The 14,623-nt window shown below is 44.0% G+C and overlaps 2 protein-coding genes across 2 annotated transcripts; both read left to right on the forward strand.

Annotated features, from left to right (window-relative positions):
- The first annotated feature begins 1,334 nt into the window (after positions 1–1,334).
- On the forward strand, positions 1,335–7,976 carry LOC124123695. Its single transcript, XM_046486904.2, has 8 exons — positions 1,335–1,468; positions 2,175–2,237; positions 3,091–3,456; positions 4,036–4,149; positions 4,416–4,565; positions 5,167–5,334; positions 6,399–6,497; positions 7,134–7,976. The coding sequence occupies exons 1-8, from the start codon at positions 1,420–1,422 to the stop codon at positions 7,295–7,297; spliced, it is 1,173 nt and encodes a 390-aa protein (XP_046342860.2). The 5' UTR covers positions 1,335–1,419; the 3' UTR covers positions 7,298–7,976.
- Positions 7,977–8,755: 779 nt separating this feature from the next.
- LOC124117905 (probable glycosyltransferase STELLO1) lies at positions 8,756–14,226 on the forward strand. Its single transcript, XM_046479959.2, has 4 exons — positions 8,756–9,045; positions 9,418–9,564; positions 10,355–11,836; positions 13,077–14,226. Exons 1-4 carry the CDS (start codon positions 8,921–8,923, stop codon positions 13,513–13,515), a joined length of 2,193 nt encoding a protein of 730 aa, XP_046335915.2. The 5' UTR covers positions 8,756–8,920; the 3' UTR covers positions 13,516–14,226.
- Positions 14,227–14,623: the final 397 nt, after the last annotated feature.

The raw sequence follows: 14,623 nt of genomic DNA on the forward strand, positions 1-14,623 counted from the left end.
AGACCTATTCTAACTGTGATTTTCATGGGTTATCATGCAAGTGTTGTATAAATGAAAGTAATTGGCAAGCAATTAGTGTTTGGCTGTTTGCTGTTTCTGTCAACAGATAATGGTTTACACTTATAGACTGTATTGAGCCTGAACAACTATAGCGTTTTCAAATATAAATGTTTAGCCTGTTTCAAAATGGCAGGGATGGAGTGGTGTAATCATTTGGGGATCTAGTGATGAGTTCAGCCCTTCCTGGAGATCCAAGTGTAGATCACACTTTACAGGCAGCTGGCCAGTGTCCCCTCAGGCAGAGGAGGAGTTCCTAGAGAGTGGATCTGTCTGACTGAAAGCAGATGGTTGGGTTCCATCCCCACCATCGTCATACTGAAAGATGTCAACAGAATGTACTTGTTACTCTGCCTGGGCTCATTGACGGGGTAGAACATGGGCTGGTGAGCTGGAGTCAGTATAATGGTGATAGGGGTATTCATGTCAAAACTGTGGCCTGGTATTTCAAGGGACATCGTCTTAGTCGGGACTACTACAAGCACATGCAAGCAAGCAAGCACACGCATACGGACGTACGCACGCACGCGCACACATGTACACACACGAACACACACACACGTTGAGTAAGGAGGGTCGCATAGACACACACTTTTGATAAACAAATGTGGTATGTTGTAGGCAGTAGAATTATCTAGAGAGAGGATTTTGATATATTTTGGACCCCCCCCCCCCCCCCTTCCCTTTTTTTAAAAAACAAAACAAAATGCAGTATCCGCCCTTGGTTCGGGTGTTCACAATGTGAGCCCTGGTTTATCCATGTCTGTCAACTGAGACCTGACGCTGATAGTTGTCTACGTGGCCCACGATTAATTCAAAACAGACGACACTGAAATGTTGCCTGCGTCGCAAGACAACATTCACTCGCAAGACAACATACTGTATATCAATGCCATTCTCAGACATAATATCCGGGGTAGATTAGGTCTTCAGCAACCCATGCTTGCCGTAAAAGGCGACTATGCTTGTAAGAGGCGACTGACGGGATCGGGTGGTCAGGCTCGCTGACGTGGTTGATGCATGTCATCGATCCCACTTGCGTGGATCGATGCTCATGATATTAATCACTGGATTGTCTTGTCCAGACTCGATTATTTACAGACCGACGCCATAATAGCTGGAGTATTGCTGAGTGCGGCGTTAAACAACAAACCAACCAACCAACTATAGGGAACAGATAACGACTGACCTTGGACAAGTTTCGCATTGGATCTTACTGTACCGTCTTGGTTTTATCACTGGTGTGCGTACTTTAGAGAGTATTGTTAGTAGATAGTGTATCTCGCACTTACGTCTGTAGATGTCATTTGACAACATCAAAGTTCAGATCGCACCACTGATATCCCGTGTACTTTTCACATCATGACGGCTTCACAAGGGTATAGCATAAGCATGGCACTCAATTTATATAGTAAGTATTATTATGCTACTTCTTTCGCCTGCCCAATCTGGGATTCGTGGTTAGAACTGGTCCCCAGAAACCAATACTTGTCGTAAGAGGCGACGAATGGTCGGGGATGTCAGGTTCGTTAATTGGGTGATTGCGTAATATGTTACCCCGACCGCGTCGGTCGTTGCTTACACAAAAGATCTCAATATTCATCCCTGGATTGTATGGGACAGATTCCATTATTTACAGGCCGAGTGCGGCGTTAAACAACAAACAATCGCATCTTACGCACTATTTTACTATTCTATATTAATTTCGTTTAGCTCAAATATCAGTTTTGTCTGCTCAGGTGGATGTAGATGCAGACATGACCCATTCACTGAGATTGGGGCATTGGTGGTCCAAAGATGTGCAGAATTGCGTCCCTTTGGCCTGCCAGGATTTGCCGATTGAAAATTCCGATCCACAATAACTCTTTATTGATCAGTAAATCAAAATATATATCCCATATATGTAAGTAGAGACTTACACATAAGAGGGTATATATTTTTATTTACAGACCAATAACGAGTTCCTGTGTTCCTGGTTGCGAATTGTTTGTTCGTATTTCAACAGCATATGTCCGTGTAATTTTGTATTTCACGTCGTGATATAACCAGTAAACTGCCGAAAGGGTCGTTAATCCACTCTCACCTACCCACTCACTCACTTGTGTCTTTCATTTTAGACGTCATCTGCATGATTGTACTAATAACAATGAACGAGGGCAAGACTCCGACTGAGGACACGGGTAAGTATAGAATTTGCAAGATACCCTTTACTACTGGCCAAACTATGGACAACGGCTGACTGATGCCTCCCGCAGTGTTAAGTGAAAATGTTTCATGTGAAAAAAAATAGTCATTAACTGAAATGTTGGTATTTGCTTTACATCCTACAGTTAACGATAATGCCTAGCAATCGATTAGTGGTTTTCAAAACGTCTCCACAAAGAGTGGCATGACAGTCACAAGTTCTATTATTTAGTGTACAAAACAAGGCCAATTTTAATGTTTGTTTGTTTCTTAACGCTGTACTCCATCTAAATATTCCAATTATGCGACTGTGGTCTGTAAATAATCCAGACCAGTACATCAGTGATTATGTCAGGAGCAACCTGGTCATCGCCCGAACATGCCAGAAATCTTTGATCGTGGGTTCTATTCCCGGCTCTCCCCAATTATGTTTCAAGGTTTGTCAGTACCCGTGCTCGTAGGTTTTCAAGTGGGAAACATCTAGCACCTGCATCACTTCGGGCTTTCCTGCTACATCAAGCTGACACGCCGTGATTATAACTTGAATACTGTTAAAAGCGGCGTTAAACCCAACCAACTCCCGAATGACCACTCGAACAATTAAGTCGCCTCTTGCGACAAGCATATAGGTTGCTGAGGAGTTATTCTAGCCTGGACCCACTTGCACAAAGCGATCTTACCGATAAGACTATTGTAAGCCTACGTTAAAGTATGGCAGTTGCAATCATCGAATCCCCACGGCGTAGAAGACCCTTTGAGGTAGTGGAAAAATCCACTGGAAAAAGCTTGGTAGTTGTATCCTTAGCTCTAAGACGCTAGGATAATCATCTTTTCTTTATTCATTTGCAGAAATCACACCATGTCTAAGACGAAATTACTACATTGGAAATGAAACAGCGCGGATTAATGTGCAGGAAGTGACGTCATCAAAAAGCACGTTCTGTGTCCTGGAATTGAACTCTGATCCTGGAACTCACATTTCCTTGAATATTCGTTACGTGTCACGTGATCACAAGGCCGCAAACTGTTTCCAGAACTATGTTCATATTGGCAACGATGGCAGAAGAATCAACGAGGTGTCAATGACGTCATACCGGTTTTGTAATGGCACGTTCAAGGAAGAAATTGTGTCTCGTCAGAATTATCTATGGGTTGTTTTCAAAATGTCCTCTCTACCGGAGGACTTCCATATTAACGTTTCCTCAAGTGTCAGAGGTAAGAAAAGACGTTTAGGAGTGTGTCAATGCCCTAAAAAGGAATCCCATGGGATTCAAGCGTTAAGTTTAGATATAAGGTCAGTACACCTGATGACAACTGATGACTGAAAAATTAAATTCGTTGATTACCGTAGTGCATGAATAGACCGTAACACAGTTTGATCTGATCTTACGGAGGCAAGGGAGTAAACTGACTGAAAAGGCCCCGTTTCCACTTGACGTTTATAGGGGGCGGTCGGGTAGCCTAGTGGTTAAAGCGTTCGCTCGTCACGCCGAAGACCCGGGTTCGATTCCGGACATGGGTACAATGTGTGAAGCCGATTTCTGGTGTTCCCCGCCGCAATATTGCTGGAATATTGCCAAAAACGGCGTAAAACCATACTCACTCACTCACTTGACGTTTATAGTCAGTTAACTCCCTTGCATCCGGAAGATGTTTGATCTCAACTCTGCGCCTGTTAAACGTTCCCTAATTGATCACTGAATGGTTAGCTGTTGTGGTTCCCGATAATTGTTTGTCTCCGTTCAGAGAAACGAATTTTACGTCCTAAAAACGTCCAACATTTGTTCATTTCAGTGACGTGTAACGGCAGTATGTTCCAGTGTTCTCCCGTGCAGTGTGTCGGCAAGGACACCCTCTGTGACGGCAAGCGTGACTGTGTCAACGCGAGAGACGAGTTTTGCCACAAATGTATGTCACAACATGTTATCATTTTGTGTGTTCTAATATTTGTTATATTAACATTGTTTATTTATTTGTTTGTTGTTTAACGCCGCACTCAGCAATATTCCAACTATATGACGGCGGTCTATAAATAATCGAGTCTCGACCAGACAATCAAGTGAATGATATCATGAGCATCGTTCCACACAAGTAGGATACGATGACGTAAGACGATAGGAGATGCTGATTCGTCGTATACCCGTGGCCTGCATATTTCCCATTTTCTTTTGCAGTGCCCCCTCCTGACTCGCCATGCTTCCAGTGTTCTAATGGCGTGTGCATCAGACCACAACTCCCCCGCTACAACCTCGACTACGGCAAGACCCTGTGGTACCTCTGCGACGGCGTCCGGCACTGCCCCGACGGCACCGACGAGAGGAAGGGTAGGTCGAGTGGACTGTTTTTGTTTAACGCCACACGCGGTAATATTCCAGCTATATGACGGCAGCCTTTAAATAATGGAGTCTGGGTTAAACAATTCAATGATTGATATTATGCCCAGAGATCCACGCCATGGGTCATCTTCCCGAGGCAAGGGAGTTAACTGACTATAAAAGTCCAGTTTCCACCATTGCCGAACCAGGCTAGAATTATTGCAATATAGATCTTCATTATCGATCAGATCGTCTTCACTGGGCGCCGCCATTTTGTATGAAGCAAATGCAACTGATATGAGAGGTGGAATCTGATTGGTCAAAAGGAGAGACATAGAAGGGACATAACTCGTAATAGCAACTGGTGGCGCAACGATCGAGCCCAGAAATTCCAGCTTAGTTCCTCAAGGTTGGAAACTGGACTTTTACTGTCAGTTAACTCCCTTGCCTGGTGAAGATGGCCGTCGTGTAGGATGGCATGCACTCAACCAAGTCACTACGCCAGACCACCCAACACAGGTAGCGGGGCCTTTTCTAGCCCGTTGTCCATTCATCATTTTGTCTTTTTGTCGAGCACTTTACCGTAATGCCTGTGTGATTTTTTCTTCAGATATTTGCTACCGCATAAGAGGAAGAAAATTGGGCACCATATCATGTATACCCAATGACGTCACAGATCACCATAACAACCCCGTGCTGATGTGGAACAACGTGGTCTGTAATGGCGAGCGTGACTGCTACTACGGGGAAGACGAATCCGAGGACCTGTGTCCAACAAGTAATGGCTCATTGTAAATTGGGATTTGGATTGGTTGAAAGGATGATAAGTGTCTTTCTTTATACAGATTCAAATTGTTATGCTGCGCTGATTGAAAGTAACGTATGTATCCTGTGATTTAAAGAGCACAGGACAGGACACTGTTCACAAGAATATACTGTTCGTTTTCCTATATACGTTCAGTCAAGTGTTACAGTGCTGACAGTTCTATTGTGGCTTATGTAGACCACGTGTTACTTTAGGTCATCCCGCCTTTTAGTACAACTCGATGTCTTTTCTGCCACCTTGTTTGTTTGTTTGTTTGTTTGTGTGTTTGTTTGTTTGTTTAACGCCGCACTAAACGACCCGTGAAGATTCCGGGGTAGAATAGGTCTTCAGCAACCCATGCTTGCCGTAAAAGGCGACTAACGGAATCGGGTGGTCAGGCTCGCTGACTTGGTTGATGCATGTCATCGATCCCAATTGCGTGGATCGATGCTCATGATATTAATCACTGGATTGTCTGGTCCAGACTCGATTATTTACAGACCGCCGTCATATAGCTGGAATATTGCTGAGTGCGGCGTTAAACAACAAACCAACCAAACCAACCAACCGCACAAAGCAATATTCCAGCTATATGACGGCGGTCTGTAAATAATCGAGTCAACCAGACAATCCAGTGATTGACATCATGAGCATCGATCCACGCAATTGGAATAAGATGACATACATCAACCAAGTCAGCGAGCTTGACCATCCGATCCCGTTAGCCGCCTCTTACGACAAACATAATCGCCTTTTACGACAGGCATTGGTTGCTGAAGACCTATTCTTCCCGGACCTTCACCGGTCTTAATGCCAAAATGTACACGTTTCACCGGCGTTATACATTTAGGGCGGAGTCCATGCAACCCTATTGTGGAAGTAACTGAAACACTCACTTTTTGGTATGAGGTGACTGTCGCCAGTGAGATCGTATTATGAAATCAGTAAGGGGAGGCATGTTTTCTTTTGTTATAATCATCATACTGAATTGTTCTTACCTTTACTCATTCTTTCATTTAGGTTTATTCTTTCCTCAGGTGTTGACGATGTCGTTTTCCAAATCAACCCAGTCGCCGTCGGTTTTGCTTCGGTGTTCCTAGTTGCCGTGGTGGCTGTGGCAGTCGCTATTATTATGTGTAATGCATGTTTTCAAACTCTCTTAAAGGTTCAAATGAGTTGTCCGTTTTTGTCGTAAACTTTTACATTTTCAAAATGTTCTTTGAAAACAGCATGTCTATTTGACAGCTTTGCTTTGATCCCAGCAATAGTAGTTACAAAATAGTATCTATTCAGAACTAGCCACTGTTCGATATGGTCGGCATGGCAGCCATTTTGAAAAAGTCGTTATTACCCATCTCCCATGCATCATTATGAAATCGGATATGCTTTTTTGTAATTTTTACCCTGATATGGCTTGTCATTTGAAACATTCATGAAGTTTATCAAAACTCGGGCTATTTAAGTTATTCAAGCATATTGTTTTTGTCCTTTTATCATGACCTTCACCTTTAAATGATGTTGCAAATCTTGTGGCTCTTGCAAGTCTGGTGGCTCAATTTCAGACTATAGTGAACAAAGGGATCATGAATTTATGGGGGGATATTTTTATGAAGTTGTATGCTCAGTCTTTACTACAAAAAATATCCCCCATAGTATTTATGATCCCTATCTTTTTGTTGTTGTTAAGTGTTAAAACTAGTTTGTTTTTGAAAAATGATTTTCAAATATCAAGTATAATGTTTGAGATAAAACTGATTCATGTAATATTACAGGTGGACGACGGAAAGGAAGACGTAGTAACATTGTCGTTTCAGAAGGATGTCCGACGTCGAACACAGATTTTAGCCAATCAGAACCCGAGGAGCGGGTCCCGCTCCAAAGTGATATCGAGGCTGTAGTGTTTGATACGGTGGGCTTGCGGCAGACTATTCTGTGATTGTAGAGACTCTATTCAAGTATGGCCGGCAGTCTACTTACCATGAATGTATATGTAATGCATGGTACCATACCATTGGGTGCTATGGCGTTATTCTATGTGGAAAGGTTGAGAAGTCTCATAGCGACAATAGTCTTCAAATACCTGGCCTTCTCATGGTCCATGATAAGCGGAGGAAATCATGGGTAACATCATGGCAGGGACACCAGAAATGGCTTCACACATTGAACCCCTGTGGAGAATCGAACCCGGGCCTTCGACGTGACCAGCCAACACTGTGACCCATACGCCTTATTTTGGTATGCGTAAGGGAAGTGAGTGAGTGAGTTTGATTTTACGCCGCAATATTCCAGCAATATCACGGCGGGGACACCAGACATGGGCTTTACACATTGTACCCATGTCGGGAATCGAACCCGGGTCTTCGGCGTGACGAGCAAACGCTTTAACCACCCGACTGTCCCGTAAGGGAAGAAATATGTATATTGTACACATTATTGACACCGGGATAAGCTACAGTTTAAATTATTTTACTTGTGTGGACTGACTGAAAAAAACAGATATCCCAGACAGCTTTGAACAGTTATAATATGATGCGTCGGCATGGTGTGGCAAGAAGCCCAGACGTGATGCAGGACTTGGGCGTTTATCTTGTTAAAGAATAAAAGACTATGACGAAGGTGTGCTTTCTGTTTGGTTTTCAATGTAGCCTGGCATTACTTTCCAGATAGTGTGGTTGGCAAAAGGAACATACTCACCTAAGAGGTGCAAGGCCGGGTTTATGCATAAGGAATGGACATTGTACCCATGTCGGGTTCGAACCCGGATCGTTGACGTCCAAGCTAACGTTTCACCCACTAGTACTAGGATATTCATCGCCCTCATTACCTTCCGAAATAGTAGCCACATAGCATTGATAGAGATTAAGATACGAGCATGTTTGTCATACTGATTTTATGAAACGAGTGTAAAAATTCTTGTATTTCCCGAGGGAGATAATTTCTTTATAAATAAATTAATACCCATCATTTCTTAATCCTTTTGAGATCCCCTTTATAAAAATGCACTGATCACGACCGCCTTCTTAGAAAACCATAATCGTCATCTATAACGTCATTCCGACCTTACGTCATAATGAGATCTGGATGACGTAAACAATAAACTGGTGCGCAAACGATTTAATGAACTGTTTTTTTTATAACCCTATGGGTATAAAAATGCCTTATTACAGACTTGTTCGTGGTAGTTTCTGCGTTGCGTCAAAACCTTTTGTTTATCGTCGCCATCTTGCCACGATGGCGATAGGCCACATCTCTTGCTTCCCAGTAAGAAGTATGAGGAATTGATCCGGACTGAATTATTTCATATACAAAAAGGCCTGTAAACACACATTAATGTTTTTTGTATCTATAATGTGCAATTAGCAAACAATAACAACGCTCGCCTCGTGTCAGCATGTTGTCCACTGTATAGCTGGGCACTTCCCGTTCCACGACAGCGGCCCCTAGCGTCGACGTCTCATCACCACCACGACGGGGATTAACTCCGAGGCGTGACAGTTTAGCTAAGATAATCTCACAACGCATTAAACCGTGGATGAAGTTGGGGTGATGGTCGCAGAAAATGTCTCCCTTAGCAAGCTTGTTTGGGTCAATGATTCTGGCATTGTACAATTTTGCCACGCATTATGGCCAAGGGAATTACCACGACCACACCAGTACTGGAGATATGAGCCGTCTCTCGGACTTGTAAGTGGAGGATTTTCATGTATCCTTAAATTGGTAAATACTCATGACACAAATTATATGTGCGTATTTTTCTGAAATTAATTGGCTTGATATACGAATAAAATGTGCTGAATAAAATATTTCACGCAGAACTCAATAGTCTTTACAAAATAGTCATTTAGATTTACTGTCATGAAATTAGTCTCGTGGTGATTTGTTTATATGTACTGACTCGTCAAGCTTTTGTTATCGTGGTTATTTCTATAAATAAAACAGTTTTGGATGAGTTGGTGTTGCTCAACGATTTCTATTGATATCATTTATGCAGTGGAATGATATTTTCTGTGTTTATCATTTTTATCTGTTCCCTGAATGTGTTTACTTTTCTTAAAGCGGCAGAATCCTGAACGGCAAGTACAGCGATAAGTGGATAGTGACAACTGCAACCGCTACGCCCAACGACAACGTCAAGTTTCTAGCACAAATACCTGGATGGAAGGTCGTAGTCGTCGGCGACAGAAAGTCTCCGTCTGAGTGGTCGTAAGTATATGATGTAGACAACGTTACAGTGGTCGTAAGTATATGGCGTTGTCCACGTCGCAGAGGGCGAAAGTATATGTCGTAGTCCACGTTGCAGTGGTCGTAAGCATATGACGTCGTCGACATTGAAGGGTCGTAAGTATATGACGTCGTCCACGTTGATTAGGTCGTAAGTATCTGACGTAGTTCACGTTGCAGTGGTAAGTATATGACGTGGTCCGCGTTGCGGAGGTCGCAAGTATATGACGTAGTTCACGTTGTAGTGGGCTACACTCGATTATTCAGTGTGTCTCCATTCTATTCTAGTATGCATACACAATCATAATAGAATGGAATGGACACGTATGGGTTTTTCTCTGATGTAGGTACGAACAGGTAAGTAACTTCTACAGAGAAGAATACCTTCATTTACTAAATTTGCGCATGCGTACCTTAAGGTTAGGTCATAGGGCATGCATTCGGTATGCATAATCCTGCGGCCGATTTAAGATAGTTTCGAAAATGCATCTTACCTTAAACTTAAGATATCTCATCTTTGAACGTAAGTAAAATTAATCTGACTTACATCGTTTCGAAAAACCCAGACTCAACAAGATCACAATTCTTGGTTTGTCAGCACAAAATCGTTCTCGTGCACTCCACCGAGTGAAAGGCCTGAATGGATTTGGTCTTGTCCAGCATTAAGCTGACACGCCTGACAGAAATGCTGTTTACAGCGCCACAGAAGCCAACTCACTGAGGTAAGTTCAACACATGGACTGAGACCTGATTGATATGGTATATGTTACAGACACAAGGACTGTGTATACCTGGGCCCCAAGGACCAGACCCTCCTTGGGTTCAGCACGGCGCCACATCTCCCGAAGGACAGCTACGCCAGGAAGAACATCGGCTACCTGTACGCCATCGCCCACGGCGCCAGGGTCATTTACGAGACTGACGAGTACCACCGGCCAACCAGGAACCTCACAGAGTTTATCCTTACACCAAACACGACAGGCTTGCTTTATGACGGCATCAATTTGTTCAATCCTTATAATCACTTTGGACAGCCAACGCTATGGCCTCGCGGGTACCCCCTCAGCTCGGTCGGGGACAACGCCTCTCTTAGCTACATCCTCGACGACTGGACGACTCCATCTATACAGCAGGGACTCGTTAACGGCAGTCCTGATGTGGACGCAATCGTTCAGCTCACACGCACAAGGAAACATTTAGCTCCGAACATAACGTTTGACGCCATAGCACCACCTGCGTTTGTTCCGAGTGGCGTGTTCTCCACGCTCAATTCCTATAACACTCTGTTTACCTATGATGCTTTCTGGGCTCTTCTGCTACCCACGACCATACCAAGCTTCGTCAGTGACATCTGGCGGGGATATTGGGCACAGAGACTCCTTTGGGAGATGGGAGGGGGCACTGGCTTCTTCCCCCCGAACTGTTTCCAGGAACACAATAACGAAACGAACTTAGCCGATGCGAACTTGGAGCACGATATGTATTTTAAATCAGAGACACTGCTCGAATTTCTCAGAAAATGGAACTGCAATCCCCGTGACTCTTTCTTTGACTGTGTGATAGCGCTGTCTGACGACATGGCAAGACAAACGTTTTGGAGAAAAGCAGATGCCGAAATCATTCGTCACTGGCTGCAAGATCTAAAGACAATGGGTTACAAAGAGCCAAAGCGGATCCCATATTCCAAACGGAAGCAGCACACACGGAAAAGGCATGGGAAGCGGCGGACATCTTCCCTGACCAATGTCCAGTTTGTGCCAGAAGTTCAAGTCCCAGCTGGCGTGGACATCACCGCGTCCAGTGAGCTCCTGCATCACCACTTGGCAAAGGTGAACAAACTATGTCCAAGACTGGACATCAGACCACCCCGGGGAATCCATACGACTTTCAATGACATTGTACTGGTTGTCATCCTCAAGGATCCAACCCATTATGACAATATCAGAACGTACGAAGCTCTGTACGGATTCCAGTTCACACACATCGTTTACTGTGGTGCTAAGTTTAATAAGATCTATAAAACATCGACGGAGAAGGTGACGATCGTAGAAATGGACGTGCACAAGGGAGCGTTTGCCCAAAAGTGTTTAATCAAAACAATGGAGATGAACTACAGAGCTGGTGGGTATCTGATGGTGTCCGACGACACTCTCCTCCATGTGTGGACGCTCGGCGTGCTGCCTCGGGACAAGATCTGGTTCATCCAGCCTGTGTCTAAAAAGACAAGCAGCCCTCGTGTCCGGTATCAGTCCAGGTAAGTACTGTTAGTTCTTGCTTAACGCCGCACTCACCAATATTACAACTATATGAGTGCGCCCCGTAAAGGACTGATTCGGACCTATGCTAACCCGGAATCCCCACAGGGTTAGGTGAGGTGAAATGGGGTTTACCTTCGCGTTCAAGATTATCGCACTTATGTTGCAACGCGCATGCACGTGTGTATGTGTGCGTGTGGCTGCTTGTACTAGTCCGGACTAATGCGATTTTATAGGGCTAGCACACTGAGATACCATTGCGCAGTTTAACCTGACTCCGAGACGACCAGTTCTTGATTTAGCCCCTAAATGCCGAGCGCCAGGGTAACAACAAATACCATCTTTTAGTATGGAACGACCGGAGATCGAACCCCGAACCATCAGCTATCAGGGTGGACGCACTGCCACTAGACCACGGGGCTAAGAGTGAATGTTGATTTAACTCATGCACATTTAGCAGCACTGCAGCTACACAACGAAGGCATATAAATGATCAAACCTTTGGCCAGGCAAACCTCTGTCGGGGTATGATGACACACAGTGGGCCAGGTCAGACATTGTAGCCACCCAATCCTTATAACTGAGCTGTAACAAGCACGATTGCTGGGTTCCTATTCTGACCCGGAATCTTCAGGGGTGCGACCGCCTCCGTGGTCTAGTGGTTGAGCGGAAGGTCCGGGGTTCGATCCCCGGCCGCGTCATACCAAAAGACGTTTAAAGATGGTACTTGTTGTTACCCCGTCTGGCGCTCGGCATTAAGGGGCTAAAACAAGGACTGGTCGGCTCGGAGTCAGTATACTGTGTCTGAGTGGGGTATTCATGTTAAACTGCGGCATAGTATCTCAGTGAGCTAGCACTATAAATCGGCATCAGTCCGGACTAGTACAAGCAGCCACACACACACACACACATACACGTGCATGCACGTCGCTATATAAGTGCAATAATCTTAGACGCGACGTTAAGCCCAATTTCACCTCACCTCTTCAGGAATGCAAAAGCGATAACAGAAAGTAATATGCCATAAAAGAAGGGTACATGGGAACAGATATTAAGAGGGAAGTAAGTATCGTTGACGACCCCTGACGATGTCCCGGATGTTTTGGTATAAATCTGACCCATCATATACAAGCATATTGTCCGGTGTTGTTTTGTTATTATGAATGAATTGGCTTATTTCAAACAACATAATTATGGATGTGTCACTAAATTATACTGTGTTCCTATACTGTGTTGCAGGACTAACTCAAAGTCATTTATGAAAGCCATGATAGACCTGGAACAGACAAACAAGACGATGTACACCACATTCAAGAGAAGACTCGGTGACAACCGCAACTACGCCAGTGACGACATCTACCTGTCTCAAGTCTCCGACATCGTCTACGTGCCACAGAGCTACAAGTCAGAGTTCCTGTTCTTTGCGCGTCTTCTTACAAGATACGGTCTGCCGGCCGAGATAACGATCCCAACGGCCATCGGTGGGATTGAAGACCAACGGAGTGTTTATTACCTAGATGGTCACCATGTGACCCGTGGTGAAGGCAGTGCTCTGCAACAACAGTTCCACAAGAACTTTAACTACATTCATCCAGTTCAAATTGGTCAGGTCGTGAAAACAGTTGAAGGCGTCAGATTCTTTTGTAAGACGTTCATCCCGTTGGCTTTAGACAGTTAATTTGTTTGCTGTGTATAGCAAGGCACTTTCGTAGGGAGAAAACAGTTGATATGAATTCAAATACAATGTACTGAATGTACGGCTGAGGCGATGGGTATGACGTTCATCTTATTGGCCTTGGGGGTTAAGCGGTTGGACGTGTATTTGGGGCGGACCATTTCATATTCTGGTTTGGAGAGTAGATATTTTGTCAGATACAGCTGCAAAATCAGAATTTTTTTTGTAATTTTGCCTAATTTTGTTAAAAATGTAAAACACTTTGCAACAATTATTGAGGTAATTTCTTTTGTACAACAGTCTGAAGCATAATTACAATTTTAGAGCATATTCTTGGACAATATTCTTCTCTCTCCATAGAATATAAAATCAAATGGTCGATCCCAAATATGTGTTTTAAGAGGGAACAAATATAGTTGATATGAAATTGGCTATAATTCTAATACACATGTACATTACACAATAGCAATATATAACCACTTGTTCGCCTCTACGTCATGTTTCACCATTGTATGCACCGTTATGAAATTACGGTGATTATGTGGTATGCCTAATAACGTGATATGTTGGAATGTTTTGTCATATTTAACACATCGTTTGTATTTGACCTCAAGATACAGCTGCGGCTGTCAACAGTGCGGAAGCATAGCCAGAAATTCTCGTTTCACTGTGTAAATTGAGAGTATGTCTGTTGTGAGGAGGACCGCCTCCGTGGTCTAGTGGTAGAGCGTCCGCCCGGGTAGCGGAAGGTCCGGGGTTCGATCCCCGACCGCGTCATACCAAAAGACGTTAAAAGATGGAACTTATTGTTACCCTGTCTGGCGCTCGGCATCAAGGGGCTAAAACAAGGACTGGTCGGCTCGGAGTCAGTATACTGTGTCTGAGTGGGGTATTCATGTTAAACTGCGGCATGGTATCTCAGTGAGGAAGCACTATAAATCGGCATCAGTCCGGACTAGTACAAGCAGCCACACAAACACACACACACACGTACATGCACGTCGCTATATAAGTGCAATAATCTTGGACGCGACGTTAAACCCCATTTCACCTCACCTGTTGTGAGGAAACTTTAAATGTTACTTGTGCTTATCCATCTTTTACCGTATTT

This window comes from Haliotis rufescens, unplaced genomic scaffold (genome assembly GCF_023055435.1).
Source record: "Haliotis rufescens isolate VD_foot unplaced genomic scaffold, xgHalRufe1.0.p SCAF_17, whole genome shotgun sequence".
In the NCBI taxonomy this organism is placed as follows: Eukaryota; Metazoa; Mollusca; class Gastropoda; order Lepetellida; family Haliotidae; genus Haliotis; species Haliotis rufescens.

Excerpts from the sequence above, each read along its gene's own strand:
- LOC124123695 (XM_046486904.2), top strand. The coding sequence starts at position 1,420 with ATGACGGCTTCACAAGGGTATAGCATAAGCATGGCACTCAATTTATAT. Across the intron at positions 1,469-2,174 it reads CATGGCACTCAATTTATATA|ACGTCATCTGCATGATTGTA; the intron begins GTAAGTATTATT and ends CTTTCATTTTAG. Across the intron at positions 2,238-3,090 it reads GACTCCGACTGAGGACACGG|AAATCACACCATGTCTAAGA; the intron begins GTAAGTATAGAA and ends ATTCATTTGCAG.
- LOC124117905 (XM_046479959.2), top strand. The coding sequence starts at position 8,921 with ATGTCTCCCTTAGCAAGCTTGTTTGGGTCAATGATTCTGGCATTGTAC. Across the intron at positions 9,046-9,417 it reads ATGAGCCGTCTCTCGGACTT|CGGCAGAATCCTGAACGGCA; the intron begins GTAAGTGGAGGA and ends CTTTTCTTAAAG. Across the intron at positions 11,837-13,076 it reads CGTGTCCGGTATCAGTCCAG|GACTAACTCAAAGTCATTTA; the intron begins GTAAGTACTGTT and ends ACTGTGTTGCAG.